General features: G+C 42.9%; 1 protein-coding gene across 1 annotated transcript in view; it reads right to left on the bottom strand.

Moving 5' to 3' along the window:
- The window catches only part of DEPDC1B (DEP domain containing 1B), an 83,584-nt gene extending 64,825 nt beyond the window's left edge, over positions 1–18,759 (bottom strand). The window contains exon 1 of the mRNA XM_089688053.1: positions 18,712–18,759. Within this exon, the coding sequence (XP_089544179.1) occupies positions 18,712–18,759 (48 nt within the window). The remainder of the gene's footprint in view (positions 1–18,711) is intronic.
- Positions 18,760–18,960: the final 201 nt, after the last annotated feature.

The following is an 18,960-nucleotide window of genomic DNA, read 5'->3' as shown; positions in this document are numbered from 1 at the left end:
AACATTGACAACCGTATAACCTACTTTCTGTGTGTTTTGGATGCAGAAAAAAAAGCAACTAAAATGCATGTACTGTGAACTGGCCCTTAAAGCCCACAATACTGCACTGCAAATGGGTCATGTTTGGCGACAATTCAGCCCACTGAACAGGATAGAGAGTATATTTTATACAGCAGCAATTATACAACCTCATCTGGCTGCCTTTATGGCTTAAACCTAAGCTCAACCACCTATTTTTTACCATCCCCCTGACTGCAAGTGTAAACCACCCCAAATAGTGCCTGAGCAGGTGTAAGATATACTGGAGACAGGTAGGTGTGGCTCCACAAAAAGGGAACCAGTCTAGCTAGGCAGTGCTACCCCCTCAGGAGACAGATTGCTGCAGGCTCAGCATGTGTGTAGACGGATAAGAAGGAGGGTGTGCCCCGGTCTATCTGGCCTTAAGCCTAGTACATATGAGAAAATCTGATGGAAAAGATCGTTTTAGAAGCGATCGTCTGATAGTCTGACCCATTAGTACACAGCTTTCAAGAGCCAATCATGACAGCTCATCTGAAATTAACTGAACAGGCAAGCACGTAAATGTTCTCCTACAATAACAGAATGAACGATTTTCATTTAATCAGTACAGTATTCGTCCTGAAAAAAAAAAAAAACACATCCTTAGATAAACTTACCGATGACGGTATTGCTAAGAGCCTTTCAGGACAGCACATAGAGAGAGCGCAGCTCTACCCATCATTACAGGAAACACTTTCCCCCATTGCCTTTCAGGACAGCACCTGCAGACTATAACTGAGAAACTTACCCTAGGGTGGGACCACCGCTTACAGGACATTCCTGATGAAAGAATGGTCATCAGCTGCCATTAAGTCCACCCTATAATGGTGTATAAATGTGGAAAAGCTGGACCACATAGCTGCCTTGCAAATCTGTTCTGGAGATGCACCAGCCCTCTCAGCCCAGGAAGCCGCCACTGATCTTGCAAAAAGTACTGCAATCCCTACCGGAGGATCTTTGCCTATTGCTCCAAAAGCTTCCTTGATAGCTTGCCTAAGCCATCTCCCCAAAGTACTTTTGGAGGCTCTGTCCTATTTGCAATTTCCTGAAAAGAGTACAAAGAGTTTGACTTCCTGAACTACTTCAAAGCCTCAAAAAATTGTAAGACATCTTCTCACATCCAATGTATGCAACGCTTCTTCTCCTGGATTGTCTAGAGGAGATGTACAAAAAGTAGGTAATACTATTTTTTACGATGAAAGGCAGAAGAAATGTTTGGAAGAAACCCAGTGTCCATTCTAAGGATCACTCAAGTCCAGAAAAATAACTAAAAAGGGTTCAGATACGGACAGCCCCTGGATCTCACTTATTCTTCAGACTGAAGTGATTGCAACTAAGGGGCTCAAACGGCTTCCTTGTGAGGCCCCATAAAACTAAAGTCCCAGTTTGGAAAAACTTTAACGGAAGATGGCCTAGCCCTGGCCAAGGCCTTGAAAAACTTACCAATAAGCAATTCCTGAGAGAACGTTCTCTCCAGGAACACCGACAATGCTGGAACTTGAGATTTAGAGGTACTGGTTGCCAACCCTTTCTCCACTCCTTCATGGAGAAATTACATGACTGACATGATCCTCTTCACCTAGAAACCCTTGGCCAAACACCAGGAATTATAATGCTTCCACACTTTTAAATATATTGCTCTTGTTACCACCTTCCTACTTGAAAGTAGGGTGGAAATGAGCTTGTCTGACAGCCCCTTTCTTCTTTGAAGATACTCTTCAAAAACCACGCTGTTAATTTGAACCGCTCCACCTCCAGGTGCAATACCAGTCCCTAAACAAGCAAATCCTTCCTGTCCGGCAGTCTCCAGTGGGGTCTGGAGGATAGATTCAGGAGCGTCGGGAACCACAGCCTTTTTTGGCCAGTATGGCGTGATTAGGATTAGGTTTGCTGCTTCTTGCTTGAACTTTCAAAGCACCAGAAGAATAAGCTATAAGGGTGGGAACACGTAGCACAAGAGGTACGTCCGTGGATGAGCTAATGCGTCCAAGCCCACAGCCTGATCATCCCTGTGCAGGGAAAAGAACACTGGAGACTTTGCATTTGGGTGACTTGCAAACAGGTCGACCTGAGGAACTCCCCAAGCTTCCTTGACTAACTGGAAAACATTCTGATTCAGGCTCCACTTGGACTCTAATACCTTTCTCCTGCTTAGAAAGTCCATCAGCTGATTCTGCAAGCCCTTTAGGTGAACAGCCAAGAGGCTGGCTAAATTCTGTTCTGCTCAAGGCAAGATCTCTATTGTCCCCTGGTCCTTGTGCCCCCGTCTCGATATGTATGCTACCACTGTTATACTGTCAAAGAGGAACTGTACATGCTTCCCCCTTACTGACTGCTGAAACTAAAAAAAAAAAAAAAGAAAAAAAGAAAAAAAGAAGAAGGAGGAGACCCAGTTGGATGGCCTTTAAATCCATCCAGTTTGAGAACTTTCTGGCCTCTGCTTTGGACCAAGAGCTCTGTTGCCATCTGATCTTTGAGGTGGGCCTCCCACCCCCACTTGTCATTAGACATTTGGACAGGGGAAAGGACCACAGCGGACCCTTTGACAGGTTGATCGGATCCTGCCACCACCACAGTGCCCTTTTCGTGTGTTTCCAGAGGCTGCTGGTACGCCCATTTTTTGAAGAATGTCCAGCTGGATAGTATGGGAATGAAACTTAGCCGACTGGACTGCCAGAATGGAGACGGTAAGCAGCCCCAGCACCGACATGGTTAACTGGACTGACACTGACATTTTGGACTGAATCTTCTCTATCTACTCCTCGAGGAGAGAGATCTTCTGTTGCACAGAGTCTATAGTATATCCCAAAAATCTTATGCTCTGGGCTGGGATTAAGTTGGATTTTTCCAGGTTCAAAAACCATCCCAGATTTTTCATGAGTCTGACTTACCTGAAGATTTGACAGCACCTGAGCCCTGATTTCTGCAAACAGGAGCAGGTCGTCTAAATGTGGCAAGACCAAAATCTCCCTTAGCCTTAGGGGCTCTAGAGCTTCCGCCATCACCTTGGTGAACACCCTTGGAGAAGATGACAGGCCAAAACAGTAGTGCCTTGAATTGTAGGCGCCAATTGCACGCTCCTAAATTGACAACCAGGCAGAGGGATTTTTTAGAAGATTGAGCTGTCGGTATGTGAGCCCAAAAGTGGACTTTCTGAATGGACCAAGTTCCTGGAAATCTCTCCATTTTGAACCAAATCTCACTCCCTTCAAACACTCTGCAAGTACAGAAAATAAAGCTTCAACATGTCAGAAATATATGTTCCTACTTCCTTTTTGGCATAACAACACAGTTCTGAATTCCTAAGCAAGTGTTGTCAGCACTTCCTTCTTCATTTATGATGGATTACACAGTGCATAGACCTCTTTTTAAAATCGCCATAACCCTGGCTTGTAAGGAGGAGAGCAAAGGAATCCTCCGAAATTCGAGCTGTGTATGGCTAGCATAAGGCCCCTTTCACACGGGGTGGACTCCGTCAAGCAGATGCACCTGCTCAGCGCATCTCTCCCGCGGAGGACAGGTGTGTGTTCGCTATGCAGAGCAGACACAGCCCACTGTTTTCTATGGGGCGATCGGATGGAAATTTACTGCCCATCAGTTTCCATCCAACTGTCATCTGATCTGATCCACTGGATGGATATGGAAACGATTACCATCTGTCTGTTTTTAGTGGACGGAATCATATTGGATGCTGGCGAATGTCAGTGGACACATGTCTGCTAACACCCACAGCTCCATAGACAGCTATGGATGGTTCGATCAAGTCTACCTGAAAAACCGACAGGCGGACCTGATCGGACAGTGGACCTTACTCTGCGGCACTTCATGAACATTCAGCAATGTGTAAATGCTGATGTTTAAATATGCTTCAATTACATATAGCAAATCAAAATGTAAAAACGTACTTCATGGATCTTTAACGAAAAGGAAGCGCAAACTGAGGATGGATAGCAGAGGTTCAGCACCTCAGAGTCAATATTTGTCTTGTATTTAGCAGTCCTGTGCAATGACACACTATGAAAAGAAAGAAGAGATTTACACCAAGATGTCAAAGTACAAAAACCTATTACATATCCAATACACAGTTACTTAGTGGAAGAAAAAAAATTTAAAAAAAAACTTTTGGAGTTCTGCTTTAAATACAATTTATCCCCCATGGTCGATATCCAATTCAAGGCCCCATGCACACTCCCCCAGCTCTTCTGAATGCCTCCTAGCAGAAGAAAAGCAGCATTAAAAATGCACCTAAAGCCACTTTCTTGAGCAATTTAGACATGTCAAGCTTTCTTTCCATTCATTAAGTTCATTGGTCAAAATAATAATTTAATTTATGATATTGAAATTAACACTAAATGCTGTATGCACCTAGCATTTAGGCGCTTTTACACACGTTTAGAGGCAGAAAAAGTATATATATATATATATATATATATATATATATATATATATATATATATATATCCATCTTGCATGATAAATTGTATTTTGAAATGTTTGAAAAATGATGTAGTGCCCTATTAGTTAGCTGGGTAGAGCTAGAGTCCTGATTGGTAGAGAGGAGGGCTGTATAGCAGCCTGGTTGTAATAGTCAGAAGGTCAAATTGTGGGTAAAAGCCGAAAGGCTCTGAAGGTTATCCCCTCTGGAATTTCCCCCTGCTCTAGAGCTTTGGAGGAAGGTCTAGAGGCAGACGGTGGATCTAAGGACTGGCTGGCTTTTACTCTTGAGGGATCCTGGTCAATCCCCAACAGGAGGCTTGGCAAGGGGCCAGGACACTCTTAGGAGTAAGTGAGCCTGCTCAGCAAGGAGGAGGGTTCGGGTGGAAGAAACAGGAAGATGTGAGGCTGAAAGCAGGAGCCTGGGAAGGGGCCCAGATGGAGAGAGGGGCTCACCTACAGGCAGCAGAGCTGGAAAGGAGGAAAGCTCAGATCTTCACTGGCCCCTAGAGTGAGGACCACCTGTACAGTGAGGAAGGAGCGGCCCAGCTAGAAAGCCAGGTAGCAGCCACCAACCCATCAGTGGTACAGGAGAGGATCTGAATGAGTACCCCTGCACCCCCTGGGCACATAAAGGGAAGGAGCACTCTGGTGGGAAACCAGATTCGCCACCTATCTTGGACTGTCAATTGCTTAAAGTGACAGAAACTGGATTCCCTGTTCAGGGATACGTCCAGATTGCTGAGTGAAAAAAAGAGGAGTTCATCTAGGGTCTGGGGTGGTACATTGGGAGATGCTGGCTAGATCTCCAACACAGACTGTGCTATATGTGGAGGCTTGTAAATAGTTCCAGGAAGTTGTCCTCAGTTCATCAGTTTCCTTGGGCATCCAGTACACCCCTAACCCTATCTCAGTTCAAACCCCTTAACAAAAATAACAAAAAAAAAAAAGCTCAAGGATTGATCTCTGACTTGGGATGCAAGTCTGTGTGAAGATGCGTGTTGACTTGCTGAACAGGACTATAGGAGGACCCGAAAACTTCTCAGCAACTCCTAAGGGGGTAATGCTATATTAGTTACAGACCATTGTAGTGGGAGGGGATTAGAAGTGTGTTTTAAAGAATTAAAGCAATGAACTATTCACAAATTAACAATTTAATAACCCCACATCAATCCCCCTCGCTTGGTGTTGTTTTAGAAATGTTACTTGTGCTTCATAACAGTACCCTGAAAGAGACCCTGTCATCAGACTATTCATTTTAAAGAATCTTCCTATAAGATTATATATGCACATTTAGGCTCCATGCACGCTAGCTTTAATAAAAAAAAAAAAAAAAAAAAAAAAAAACAGAAAAAAAACACTAAATGCTAAAAAATTACTGTTTTTTTCTGCCAAGGGCACTGGCTTTTTTCTTTTTTTTAAGATAACTATTCTGGCAGCAAAAAAAAAAAAACTAAATGCTAAAAAATTACTGTCAGAAAAATAATCTTTAAAAAAAAAAAAAAAAAAAAAAAAAGATGCCAGCACTCTTGGCAGAAAAAAAAAATGGTAATTTTTATTTAGCATTTAGTGGTTTTTATTCTGCCAGAAAAATTATCTAGAAAAAAAAAAAAAAAAACGCAAAAAACGCAAAAAACAAGGGGTTTTTTTTCTGCCTCTAAACACTGAACTTAAAAAAACACCTCTAGACTACCCAATGAGCATGGAAACATAGGGGACCATTTCTTGCTTCTACAAGCAAAACACTAAACTCATCTAGGAGGAGCATTTTTTTTTTTTTTCAAGCCAGTGTGGATGGAGCATAAAAGTGCTTAAGCCTAAATTTTTTTACATGTATCCCTTGCATTAAGGTAAAAAAAAAATAAAAAAAAAAAAAATAATATATATACATATATACATATACATACATATATATATATATACATATACATACATATATATATATATATATATATATACACATATATATATATATACATATACATATATATATATATATATATACATATACATATATATATATATATATATACATATACATATATATATATATATATATACATACATACATACATACATATATATATATATATATATACATATACATACATACATACATATATACATATACATACATACATACATATATACATATACATACATATATATATATACATATACATACATACATATATACATATACATACATACATATATACATATACATACATACATATATACATATACATACATACATATATACATATACATACATACATATATACATATACATACATACATATATACATATACATACATACATATATACATATACATACATACATATATATATATATATATATATATATATATACATATACACACACACACACACAACTACCTGCACTAGGACTATTAAATGTTAAATATATTACCAAAATATGGGAAAAAAAGTGCCAAAAACAGTGATATGTGAATCCCTACAAATGATTGTGTCATTAACACTCAGGTAAAATAGAGCTGCTGCTGAGAGAGGGTTTGTCTCCCTTATATTGCAAATCAAGATGAAAACTCAAAGTGCTGCCTATACAGTACTAGTATCCAGTATCTGTGCAAACACCAACCAACAAGTTCAAATGATTGCGCAGTCTAGTCTAGTGCCGTTGTGCATTCTCCTTCCAAAACAGTAAGTGCCAAAATACTGTGCGGTGCTCCCCTCCTTTGTTCCCACATTCACCGACAATTGGAGACTCTTTATACATAAAGAGTCTAATGCGCTTGTATTAAAAATTCCTTGTGATCGCTGGGACTTGTATTCCCCTCAGTCAGTCTCTCATCCACTACACCTCCTGTGGTTGGAAGGCTGGTATCCTCTCACATGAATGGCGAAAGAGCCCCCGTAGCGTAATTCTGTTTTATTGATAACAGTTAAAATAAGTTACACTTACATAGGTAAAATTTTAAAAGCATAAAAACCGCCGGACCAGAAGTAGTGCACTAGACGGATATGACCTCACGAAGGCAAAAACACAGGAAGCGCCACCACCTAAGCGTAGTATGTAAATAAGAATTCCAAGGAAGGATATAAATTAAGAATTGCACTCACATTTATTAAAAGGACAAAAAGCATGTATGAACACACATCCACCGGAGGACTGCAGAGCTCGGCAGGGTCAGCAAGGTTCAAGGCTAACCCAGATAGGCGTGTGGATCGTGCTGGTAATGGCGTCCAAAGTATGGGCCAGTCTAACCGAGGTATGCTGGGATGAGCCGCGCTTCACACAGGCAGGCGGTGTGGAGTAGGCTGTCAGCAGTGCTGCGGCAGACCGGAGGTGCAGAGGATTCCCCCATGCTCCTCACGTCATCCACTGAGAATCCTCTGCATGTCCGTTTTTTTTTTTGGCTTTATTCAGGATAGATAGAAAAAAAAAAAAAAAAAAAAAAGGATGGATGATTTAAAAAAAATTAAAAAAAAAAAAAAAAAAGATTCAACTAAATAAAGAATAATCGGATTTTAATAAAATGCTTTTGGAATAAAAATCTAAAAAATAGTTATTTAACCCCTTGGTGCCGGCGCCTCCCGGCCCTTTAAGGGTTCCAGAAGCCGAGAGGCGGGGTGGGTTTAGGGTCATGTGACCACCGTGACACGCCGTCACACGATTGGGAAAAGTTCCGATCGAAACCTTTTCATGAGTACCGGACATGTGTGCTGGAAGCGAGCAGGGTCTGCGCTCTCAGCACATATGTTCTTTTTTAATAGAACGCAAATGTGCGGCCGCTCGGTGTCTAGGCCCAGACGCCAAGAGGCCTCACATTTGCGTTTGGCCGGTGTGAAGAGGTTAAGATACATTAATAATTGAGTTTATTATTATTAATAAATGAAATGGAGCTTAGTTATGTAGCATGAGGCTGTGTATTCTGTAATATTTACATTTTTGGTAAACTCATTCAATGAATCCAAGCTCTGCAAGCTGAGATAACATGCACTGCGTTGATACATTCACACAATTTCACAGTAACCATGAGAAAAAACATGAAATAAAAGAATTTGAGTAGTTATGTTTTATTAACCTAAAACCGGTTCTGATATCGCTGTTTTACTAACCTGACAGCTAATTATTCTAAAAAGGAAACCTTCATTTGGTTTGCAAATATTAAAGATTCTAACTACCAGCAAGAATGAGTTGGAGTTCTTCCGTTTAAAGAGCACCTGTCATTTTAGATCCATCATGGCAGCGCCTGTTAGCGGGCATCCACTCCCCTGCTGCCGCCACATCCCTCACCTTGTGTCATTGCCGCATCACCAGCCGTCCCATTAAAGTGAATGGGACTGTCGGTGAGTCAACAGCAAGTCAGAGGAGGAGCTGCTGCGGGACAGAGATGACAGGTGCTCTTTAAAAATTATGATTTAAATCCAGCCTTTTCACTAGTAATTCAAATCAAATCCACCCCGATTTTATTACAGAGTGCATCTAATCCTCTTCCTAGGGAGCTGCAGCCGTACCGAGGTGGACTTTTTAGGATCCATTTGTTTAGTTATACAAAAAGGACTCTATTCATAAGGGACTATCAACAGACTGTGTCATAATATTCTTTCCCTTCCCTTTCCACTTAGTTACCTAGAACTAATAATATTGTTTTTGTTTCTCTGGATATGACATCACGTCTGCTTAGGTGAAGGCCCCGTTCACAGTTGAGTGTTTTTGAGCTACAAAATACTCTCAAAAACGCTAAACAAGCAAAAACCTACTGTTTTCAATAGATCTTGTTCACATTGCAGCGTTCTGTCGCTTGCAGCAAAATGCCCGACACTCAAAAAAGGTACATGAGCTATTTTTCAGGCAGAATTGAGGATTTTTGCCCCCATAGATTTCAATGGAAAGTTTAACATGAGCGTTCTTTGAAGTGTTTTGAAGGGATCTTCTGCTAATACAGCAGCTCTCTGCCCCTTTTTCAGCAGCACTCCAAATGCCTAGTTGAAAAATGCCTGACAAAAGCTACAAAAACGTGCAATTCTGCTCCACAGCATGCTAAAATCGCTTGGGAAAAAGAAAAAAACCCCAAAAACTTGAAAACGTGACATTTCAGGGGGACTTATAGCCTATATCACCCCTCTGTATCACCCCCCTCATACTTACCCGAGCCTAATCTCGATAAAGCACAATGGCAGCCTGTAGAGGCTCTCTCCCCTCCCCCGCTCCCTCTTTCACAGGCTGGAGCCATTGGTTCCTACTGCAGTCAATGCCAATAACGAGGGAGTGGGGTCGACAGCGATGCTTGGGTCAATGGGTACAAACAACAAGGCTCGCAGTCAAGCATGCAGGCTGGTCAAAATAGAGAAGAGGAGTTCCCTGAATGGTACCTGTGCTGAGTGAGCATCCTCCCATGTTCACAATACAGCAGGGCAGCTGCTCAACACAAGAACCAGAAGCTAGTGGAGATCAGTGTAATGGTGCCAACTACAGTGATTTCCAGCTTCTAGAAGGATCCCATGGGTTTAGAATGTACATACACTATATTACCAAAAGTATTGGGACACCCCTCCAAATCATTGGATTAAGGTGTTCCAATCACCTCCATGGCCACAGGCAAGGGCGGACTGACAACTCATGGGGCCCCCGGGCAATAGGGGGATCATGGGGCCCGTGTCCTTGCCCAAACGCAAAAAAGCCTATGAAAAAGGTACCAGGGGCATCTCATGGGGCCCCCTACTGACCCCGGGCCCTCAGGCAGTGCCTGAGTTTCCAAATGGTCAGTCCGCCCCTGGCCACAGGTATATAAAATCAAGCACCTAGGCATGCAGACTGCTTCTACAAACATTTGTGAAAGAATGGGTCGCTCTCAGGAGCTCAGTGAATTCAAGCGTGGTACCGTGATAGATTGCCACCTGTGCAATAAGTCCATCTGTGACATTTCCTTGCTACTAAATATTCCACGGTCAACTGTTAGTGGTATTATAACAAAGTGGAAGCAACTGGGAACAACAGCAACTCAGTCACGAAATGGACGTGTCTGGGTTTGGCGGTTGCCAAGAGAACAGTACTTGCCTGACTGAATTGTGCCAAGTGTAAAGTTTGGTGGAGGGGGGGGATTATGGTGTGGGGTTGTTTTTCAGGGGCTGGTCTTGGCCCTTTAGTTCCAGTGAAGGGAACTCTTAAGGCGTACAAAGACATTTTGGTCAATGTCATGCTTCCAACTTTGTGGGAACAGTTTGGGGATGGCCCCTTCCTGTTCCAACATGACTGCACACCAGTGCACAAAGCAAGGTCCATAAATACAAGGATGAGTGAGTTTTGGGTGGAGGAACTTGACTGGCCTACAGAGTCCTGACCTCAACCCGACAGAACACCTTTGGGATAAATTAGAGTGGAGACTGCGAGCCAGGCCTTCCCGTCCGACATCAGTGCCTGACCTCACAAATGCTCTTCTGGAAGAATGGTCAAACATTCCCATAGACACACTCCTAAACCTTGTGGACAGCCTTCCCAGAAGAGTTGAAGCTGTTATAGCTGCAAAGGGCGGGGCCAACTCAATATTGAACCCTACGGACTAAGACTGGGGGGCCATTAAAGTTCATGTGCGTGTCAAGGCAGGCATCCTAATACTTTTGGCAATATAGTGTACTTACATTGCTGCAAGTGAAGTCAAATATTTCTGTACCTGGAACTCCACTTAAACAGTTACTTGTGTTAGATAGCTGGGTCTGAGGGAAATACAATGGAGCCTGGTTTACCTTTTCAATAAAACTGTTTATATCCTTTCTATATACACGCCGTCTAATGGCAGGCCTAAAAGCACATCTTCTGGATGTGTGTATATACAGAATGTCAGATATCAGTGACAGATGACGTTTCTTCCAAGGGTCATTCTTGTTTGTACATTGGGTGTGTGTGAAGGATAGTCAGGGCAGTCATTTAACTTCTAAAGTTCCGCGGTTTATAAAGTTTACCCTGGTGAGCAGTATACTGATGTATTGCTGTGGTGCCTAAGGTCAGCTGTCTGTATTTTTTACAATATGGTGCCTATAATTAAATGATAAAAATGTCTTTCATCTTTTCAACTTATGGATCCCACTGCATTTTTAATTTATAAAGATAAAACTCTCAGCAATGTCTAGACAATGTCAACCAGGTTACAAATGAACAAACAGAACAATGTAATGTGCCACCAACAACTTCTACTGATATAGCGGGTGTCAGATCACAGAGCGCGCAAAGTACATAGCAGGTGTCAGAACACGGCCTGCGCAAGGCACATTCTGAGGAGGACATCATAGGATGTCCACCTGGAACTACGCATGTCCCACCCGGCTGTCATTTGTCCATAGGTCATTTGGACCCAACTTGGAGATCTGTAGTGTGCTAGCAAATATCTACACTGTGTCATGCATGATCCAGTCTCCAGCTGGTGATTGCTGCAGCACCCAGCATCCCAGAGACTCTTCCAGGAACGTGTGATGGGAATATGAATTGCTATTCACACTGAAACACATCCTGAAGCTGCACTACTTGATCGCACGTCACTGTACATTGTGGGTCCATGCCGCAGCTGCAAGCCGGAGTTGGGGTGTAGCCCCCCCACTGAACTCAATTGGCAAGTGCTGTCTGGCAAACACTGCAGTCAGAGGTAAAATTAGATCTAGATTCAAAGCATCACAGCATGTGTTCAGCCCGGTCAGAATGTAATGCTAGAATTCCAGAGGGCGGTAAAAACACAGCTCGGGCCCGGGTTTTTACACCCCCTCCTTGCTGGCAGTGTGAAAGAGCCCTACAAGTTTGCAGTAATTTTTTTTTTACTTCTTCAGAGAGCGACTACTGTTTTTTTGCCAGGTCCCTGCTCCCACTTTTTCAGTGCTCACCTAGGCATGGATGGTGTTAGTATATTCAACCTACAGTCCCCAGGACATTTCACATCCCAGTCTTATGCAAGCCATTGACAGGGAGAAAACCGGACGGTTTTTTAACAAAAAAAAAAAAAAATTGGTCGTTCAATAGGCCGACATTACCACCAACAGTACAAAAAAAAAAAAAAAAAAAAAATCGGCCGATTTTCTTCCAGTCTACGGCCGGCATTTAATTACTTCTATCCCTGCATAGAGCTCCGCTATTATATTTGACATTAAAAAGTATTGCGGTTGCAACATTGTATCTATTTGTATCCATTTCGGATAGATTTTTTTTTTTCAGATACAAATAGATACATTGTTGCAACCGCAATACTTAATGTCAAATATAATAGCGGATTGGAATTCTTCTCTCTCTTCCTTTTTATTTTTTTTCTTCTTCTTGCAGGTCACGTCTCATGCGCAGATTTTTTATCGGTAAAAAGATCAGCCGATTTGCCCATCATTGCCGCGAAAATCGGCCGATCGGCAAAATTGGCCAATTTTTTTCCGACTTTACTGATCAAAAAAACTGACAAAATCCAGAAAAACGGCCAACCAATTAACCCATTAACGGTGCGAAAATCGGCCAATTTTTTTTCGGCTAATTTTCGACCCATCTATGGCCTGCATTAGACCCTATCCTCACCTGTGCATTTTAAAAGCGGTGTGTTAAAAGGTTCTGCTTTTTCTTCAAAACACCAACATAAAGAGTTGAGTGGTAACATACCCAAAATAAATGTAAAAACTCAATTAAGATGTAAGGCTTCAACTAACAATTTTTTTCATATTCGATTAGTTGGCCGATTATGATTTTGATTAAATTGGATAAAAACCTAAAAAAAAAAAAAAATTAAGTGTGGTGTATAATTTATGTAAAGTTTAAAAAAAAAAATAGAATTTCTCTAGACTATCCTAATGCAGTGGTAAATACAAGTAATCAGCTATATGATTAGGGAACAGACAGAAGAGGGTGAATCTTCCACATTCACTCAAAAGATCAAAATTTTTATTTAAAGAAAAATCTTCAGTGTATGTGGTTTTCATTCAAAAATGACATTCATTTTAAAACTGAATGTTAAAAGCAAGTGAAATTTTCTAACAGCATTAGAGCAGGGGAATTTCTAGCTTTGTGTTAACGGTAGGTTATGGTAGAGATATACATTTAAATTTCCAAAAGGTTTTTTTTTTTTTTAATCATTTTGGTTTTCCATTTTTGAAAGCATTTGGGAGATATCAATTACCCGATTACCATTTACCACCAAATCAAAGCCCAATTTGTCCTGAAAGAACAAGGTATAGTCCACCTGGATACACAAAGAAGTTGCGATGATATGTACAGTTTTACTAACACGTCAAAGTTGCAAAACTGTGTTTAGATGTTATGATTTGTTATACCCTCCATCATAAAGGGGTTAAATAAACCAAATGCAGGCGGCATGTATGAACATCACCCTTACCAGATGCTGGTTACTCCATTCACCTAAAGACAAGAATGCAAAGCACTCAGCACCCTGACCCTACATCCGCTATATCTGGTTTCCTATCTCCCTCAGCTCCTCTCTCACCATAGTGAAGGGGGTTGCGGGACGGGATTGTCCTCCATCTAGGGTAGGGGTGTCTTGTGGGGGTGTTGGGGGGTTGAAAGTCCCAGTGGACCATCATTATCTTTGGTCAATTCTTGAGGTTCTCCTCTTGTAATCTTTGGCGGGGGTAGGGTCCTCTGTCATGCAGGATTGTCATATCTCTGATGGCATAGATCTGTCTATGGTGCATAATAAAATTCATTTAGCCTTTTAGGTGTGCAGCCTTATTTCTTCCTCTTTTTTTTCTTCCACAGTACACAGAAAATGGAAATGCAATTATTTTAGTGAGTATAAACTGCTAAATACCTTTTCTCATCAGCAGTTAGAGCAGTCTTGTGACTTCTATCAGTGTCCAGCAGAGCACATGTTAAAGCTTGTAGGAGGAGTTTTCATTCTGCTCTAGAAGGATGCAGAACCCCTAAACTATGTCCGGACAGTGCTGATTGGCCCTGTGCTGATCACATGCACTCTCTTAAGGAAAACAAACAACAACAAAAAAAAACTCTCTAGCAACACACACCAAGCTGAGCATGTGCAGAGTGACTCCACTCCATATGTCTTATCAGAAGATATGAGGGGGGACACTGGAAGAAAGGGAGGATCAAACAGCGCTTTTACACAATGCAGAGGATTAACCCCTGAGGTTCCACAGTGAGTATAACAAGCATGCTTTACTGCATATACAGACAGATTTTACAATTGTGGGTTTAGTAACACTTTAAAGAAGAAAAAAGAAAAAAAAAAAAGAAACACCAAATCCCTTCTCCTCTGCATTACACTCAGACAAGCCTGGCAATGAACTCTGAACAGGTTGCAGCGTGCCCTATAGAGGGATCAGACTGAATGCCGGGACGCTCGGAGTGTCATTACACCGTGCTGTAGGTATAATCTTACTGAGCAATGTAATGACGCCAACAGCCACAAAAAGTCCCTGAACAAATACACAGAGATCAACGTCCAACACAAGACACTGCAACACTAACCAAACCTCAACACCATAGACTTCCATCAACTCTACAATAGACAGTACAGTCACATGGGCACACGACATACAGGACGACATACAGGACGACATACAGGACGACATACAGGACGACATACAGGACGACATACAGGACGACATACAGGACGACATACAGGACGACATACAGACGGCAAGGATTTTACAACTATTATTACAAAGTACAGCTTCTGGAAGGATTTGTCCAGAAACTTCTTACTGATGATTTTTCCGCTGCTGGCAGGAAGCTCAGCCAATGTACATTCGGCTACATTCACAGGGCAGCCAGCGGCACATAATTTGCTGCGTCTATAGGCAACTAAATATGCCACCTCCGGATGCATCAGAAGAAACGCTGACCATGGAAAGAGCTCAGAGGCTGTATTCACATGTAATCGCTCAGATGAGAGGTGAACAGTGGTGGTGCCGGCCATTGATTTGTGCAGAGGGTTCAGGCAGCATTAAAGCTGGCCATAGATGGTTCGAATCACAGCAAGTTCACAAGAGTCCGGCCAGGATATGAAACATCTATGGGCAAGCTGATTGTAACTACTTCGATTGTTGTACGACTTGGGTACAAACAGCCAGTCAGATTTTTCATGCGATTACTTCCAGCGGCTATAGCTGCTAGCAATAATCACCGCGTCCTCCGCCTCCCTACCAACAGAACACAATGGCTCCCCAAGAGGGATTCCCCCATCAATGGAGGAAAGAAAAATCACATCATCTATGGCAGGGGTGTCAAACTCCATTTCATTGCAGGCCATATCAGCATTATGGTTGCCCTCAAAGGGCCGGTTGTATGTGTAAGACTAGATGTCCAGAGCATCCCCCCATCAGATGTCAAGAATCCCACACCCTCCCTAACATCACCATGCACCCCCTCTGGGGGCAGAGCTGGAAAGCAGAATGTGCAGGGTCTGGAGGAGGACCAGAGGAGGAGTGGAGTAAGTTCCAGAATCTGCTGAATGCTGAGACCAGGGGAGGCGGAGATGAGAGGGTGCTGCAGCTGCACTGGGAGGTGCAGGATTTGGCAGGAGTTCTATTCTCCTCTCTGCTGCCGACAGCTGAGACAAGGTGGGGGCGAAGACAGGGCGGTACCTGCAAGAGTGGTGCACCTGCAGGAGAGGTGCAAGGGCCACATGAAATGGCCTGGATTCGGGCCACATGAAATGGCCTGGATTCGGGCCACGGGCCTTGTGTTTGACACCTGTGATCTATGGCAAGCTTTAGAAGAACTGTCAAGAATCTAGTGATTCTTGCCAGCAGCCTCCCATGCCCCAGTGCATAAATGTAGCCTTAAAAGAAAAGTATGGCCAAAGCTTTTTTTTTTTTTACCCATACTTCTCTTCTGGATCACAGAAGTGCACTTCATTTTGATCTGCTGTGACCCAGAATCAACTTACAACGGGCTGACAACACTAAGTCACTCCAGGCTCGGGAAGGATCCCAACGATATTGTCAGGATCCACCTGGTTGTCTGATTACAGCAGGCTACCACTCTAAGGGCATGGCTGACAGCCCTTCTTCAGCCTGGTGCTCCAGTGAGTGCTGGAAGAGTAATCAGAGAGTGGTGACTGACAGTCCCGGCTCTCCACTACAAGAAAACTGAAAACTGAATGATCAGGCGGTCATGTGATCACTCAGTTCTCAGTTTCATGGACAGCAAGGTAAGCTGCACCACAGAGGTGAATATGTATGTTTTTTTCTTCCCATGCTTCTCCTTTACCAGCCATAGAACACATGCACAGCACCGTATTTGTGAGTTGATTTACTAAAGCCAAACAGGCTGCACACTTTGCAAGGGAATTTTCCCTTAGCTTAGTGAATTTGGTGCAACAGAGGTGAAATCTTCCAATGAGGACCCTAGATCTGGTGACACGCTGGGATTCACTCACTTTGGAGAGATTTTCTCTCATTTCCTGTTGTGGTCATTGGGCAGGAAGTGAAGGGAAATCCCCCAATGGGAAACAGATGGCAAAAACCGAAAGGATACCACCCTCCCTTCCAAAATAAAAAGAGATTTGCCTTTTGTTACACTTTAATAGAACCCCCCCCCCATGCAAGCAATTTTTAAAAGGGGTCAGGCGCTTCTTTTGCGATTTTCTTGTGTGTAGGGCTGTGCAGAAACGCATGCCCACTCTGCTGGGAACAGAGGCTAAGGCTGGCCATACACTATACAATTTTCAGTCCAATTTCCTATAGATTTACCTTCAACCATGTAGTGCGAGGGCCTGCCTAATTGGATACAACTGAAAGTGTTGTTTAGGTGTGACCTCATATTATATGGGTTTTGGTAAATCTAAAGCAAAATTCACAAGAAAATTGTATAATGTGTGGCCAGCCTAAGTGCCAGGTCACACCGGTGCGATTTCAGGGGTTATTGAGGAATTGAAATCGCATCTAATGAATGTGAGTGTCAGTACCTTAAACATGTGCGATTTGCTGCAGCACGGTTTCTAAAGTAGATCTTGCATTACTTTTCTGCAGTTTTGTTGTCATTTCACGTACATGGAATATAATGAAAATCAAACTACAAATTGCAAGAAATAGTTGAAAATCTTCACAAGCAGCAAAAAAGTCTTCAGAAATCACGCTGAAATTGCACACAAATCGCACGATTTTAAATCGCAGCGGTGTGATCGGCCCCATTCACACTTGGTCATTTAGAATCATTGCCAGAATCGCTGCAATTCCCCCTCCAATTTCAAATCGTGTGGCAAAACACACATTTGGGTGCCAGTCATTCTTAACGACAACCCAAGCGCAGTGCAATTTTATCGCAATTGTCATGTGACAGAATCACGTTTAAAAATCATGAAAAGCTTGTCACCCAAAAAGGAACCTTTTTTGGGAAAGAAATGCACATTGGGCGACCCACTGAAGTGAATGGATTGCCCTATGCGTTTTCAAAATCGTGAGATCTCAATGGGGCCTAAGGCCTGTTCACATCTGGACATCTGATCTCAAGCGGAACCACCGTGATTCTGCCTGTGATCCCAAAACGCTCTGCCAAAATGACGAACCGCACAAGGTCTACTTGAGTGCCATTCATTTTCAGCGGCAGCAAATTACGGAGAGATAAATCGTGCTACAATCACGGCAAATCGCATCACGTGACGCTGTTTGCCGTGACAATCGCGGCAGAACCGCACTGAGTTTTGCTGTCATTGAAGATGAATGGCACTCAAATAGATGTGTGATTTGTCATTTTTTTGCAGAGCGTTTTGGGATCGTGGGCAGAATCACAGCGATTACGTCTGAGATACAAATCACCCAGATGTGAACGGGGCCTCAGGGTCACCATACACGTCACAATCTGACCGTACAACTTTAGATTTACTGTAATACAAGGGCTCTCCTATTCTGTGCAACCAGACAGGCCTCTGTACTACATAGTGGTCGGTATATCGGATTGTACAATCAGATTGTACAGTGTATGGTCAGCTTATATCAAATCTTCTCATGCAAGTTTGTTTTTTTGTTTTTTATTCAATTTTTAGGCCAGTGATGATGCAGATGTAACCCCCCCCCCCCCCCCCTTTAATGAAAGCCTGAAAAGACCCATGCACAGTGATCTCATCATGTGTAGAGACCCTCCTGTTAGAGAAGTCAAGTGAACCTGTAGAGGATGTAATTAGGACATCCGGAGAAGTTTCCTGTCCTGAGATCAGACTGATAGGGACCAGACGGGACAGGGTGAGATGTCGGACATACCCCACCGATCCCTCCTCCCCCGTACTCCTCACCAGTTTGGTGGCCCGGTACGGCCCCGGTCCGATGATGCGATGCTCCATGCTGCCCCCCGGCCTCACTCCGGGCTGTGTATCGGGTCTCCTGGAGACAAGCACAGTTTGAATCTCGTACCTGTTGCACGCTGAATGCCTATTGGCCCTAGTAGCCCACGTGATGTGTGCGGGCAGGACAGGAGGGGCTGGGCCTGTGTCAACTATGGGATTTCCTCAGGGAGGATCTGCCTGAGAGAGGCGGGGTTCCTG

Source organism: Staurois parvus, unplaced genomic scaffold (assembly GCF_062004578.1).
Source record: "Staurois parvus isolate SC_StPar_1 unplaced genomic scaffold, SC_StPar_1.0 ptg000445l, whole genome shotgun sequence".
In the NCBI taxonomy this organism is placed as follows: Eukaryota; Metazoa; Chordata; class Amphibia; order Anura; family Ranidae; genus Staurois; species Staurois parvus.
This window is presented reverse-complemented; position numbering and strand designations above follow the sequence as displayed.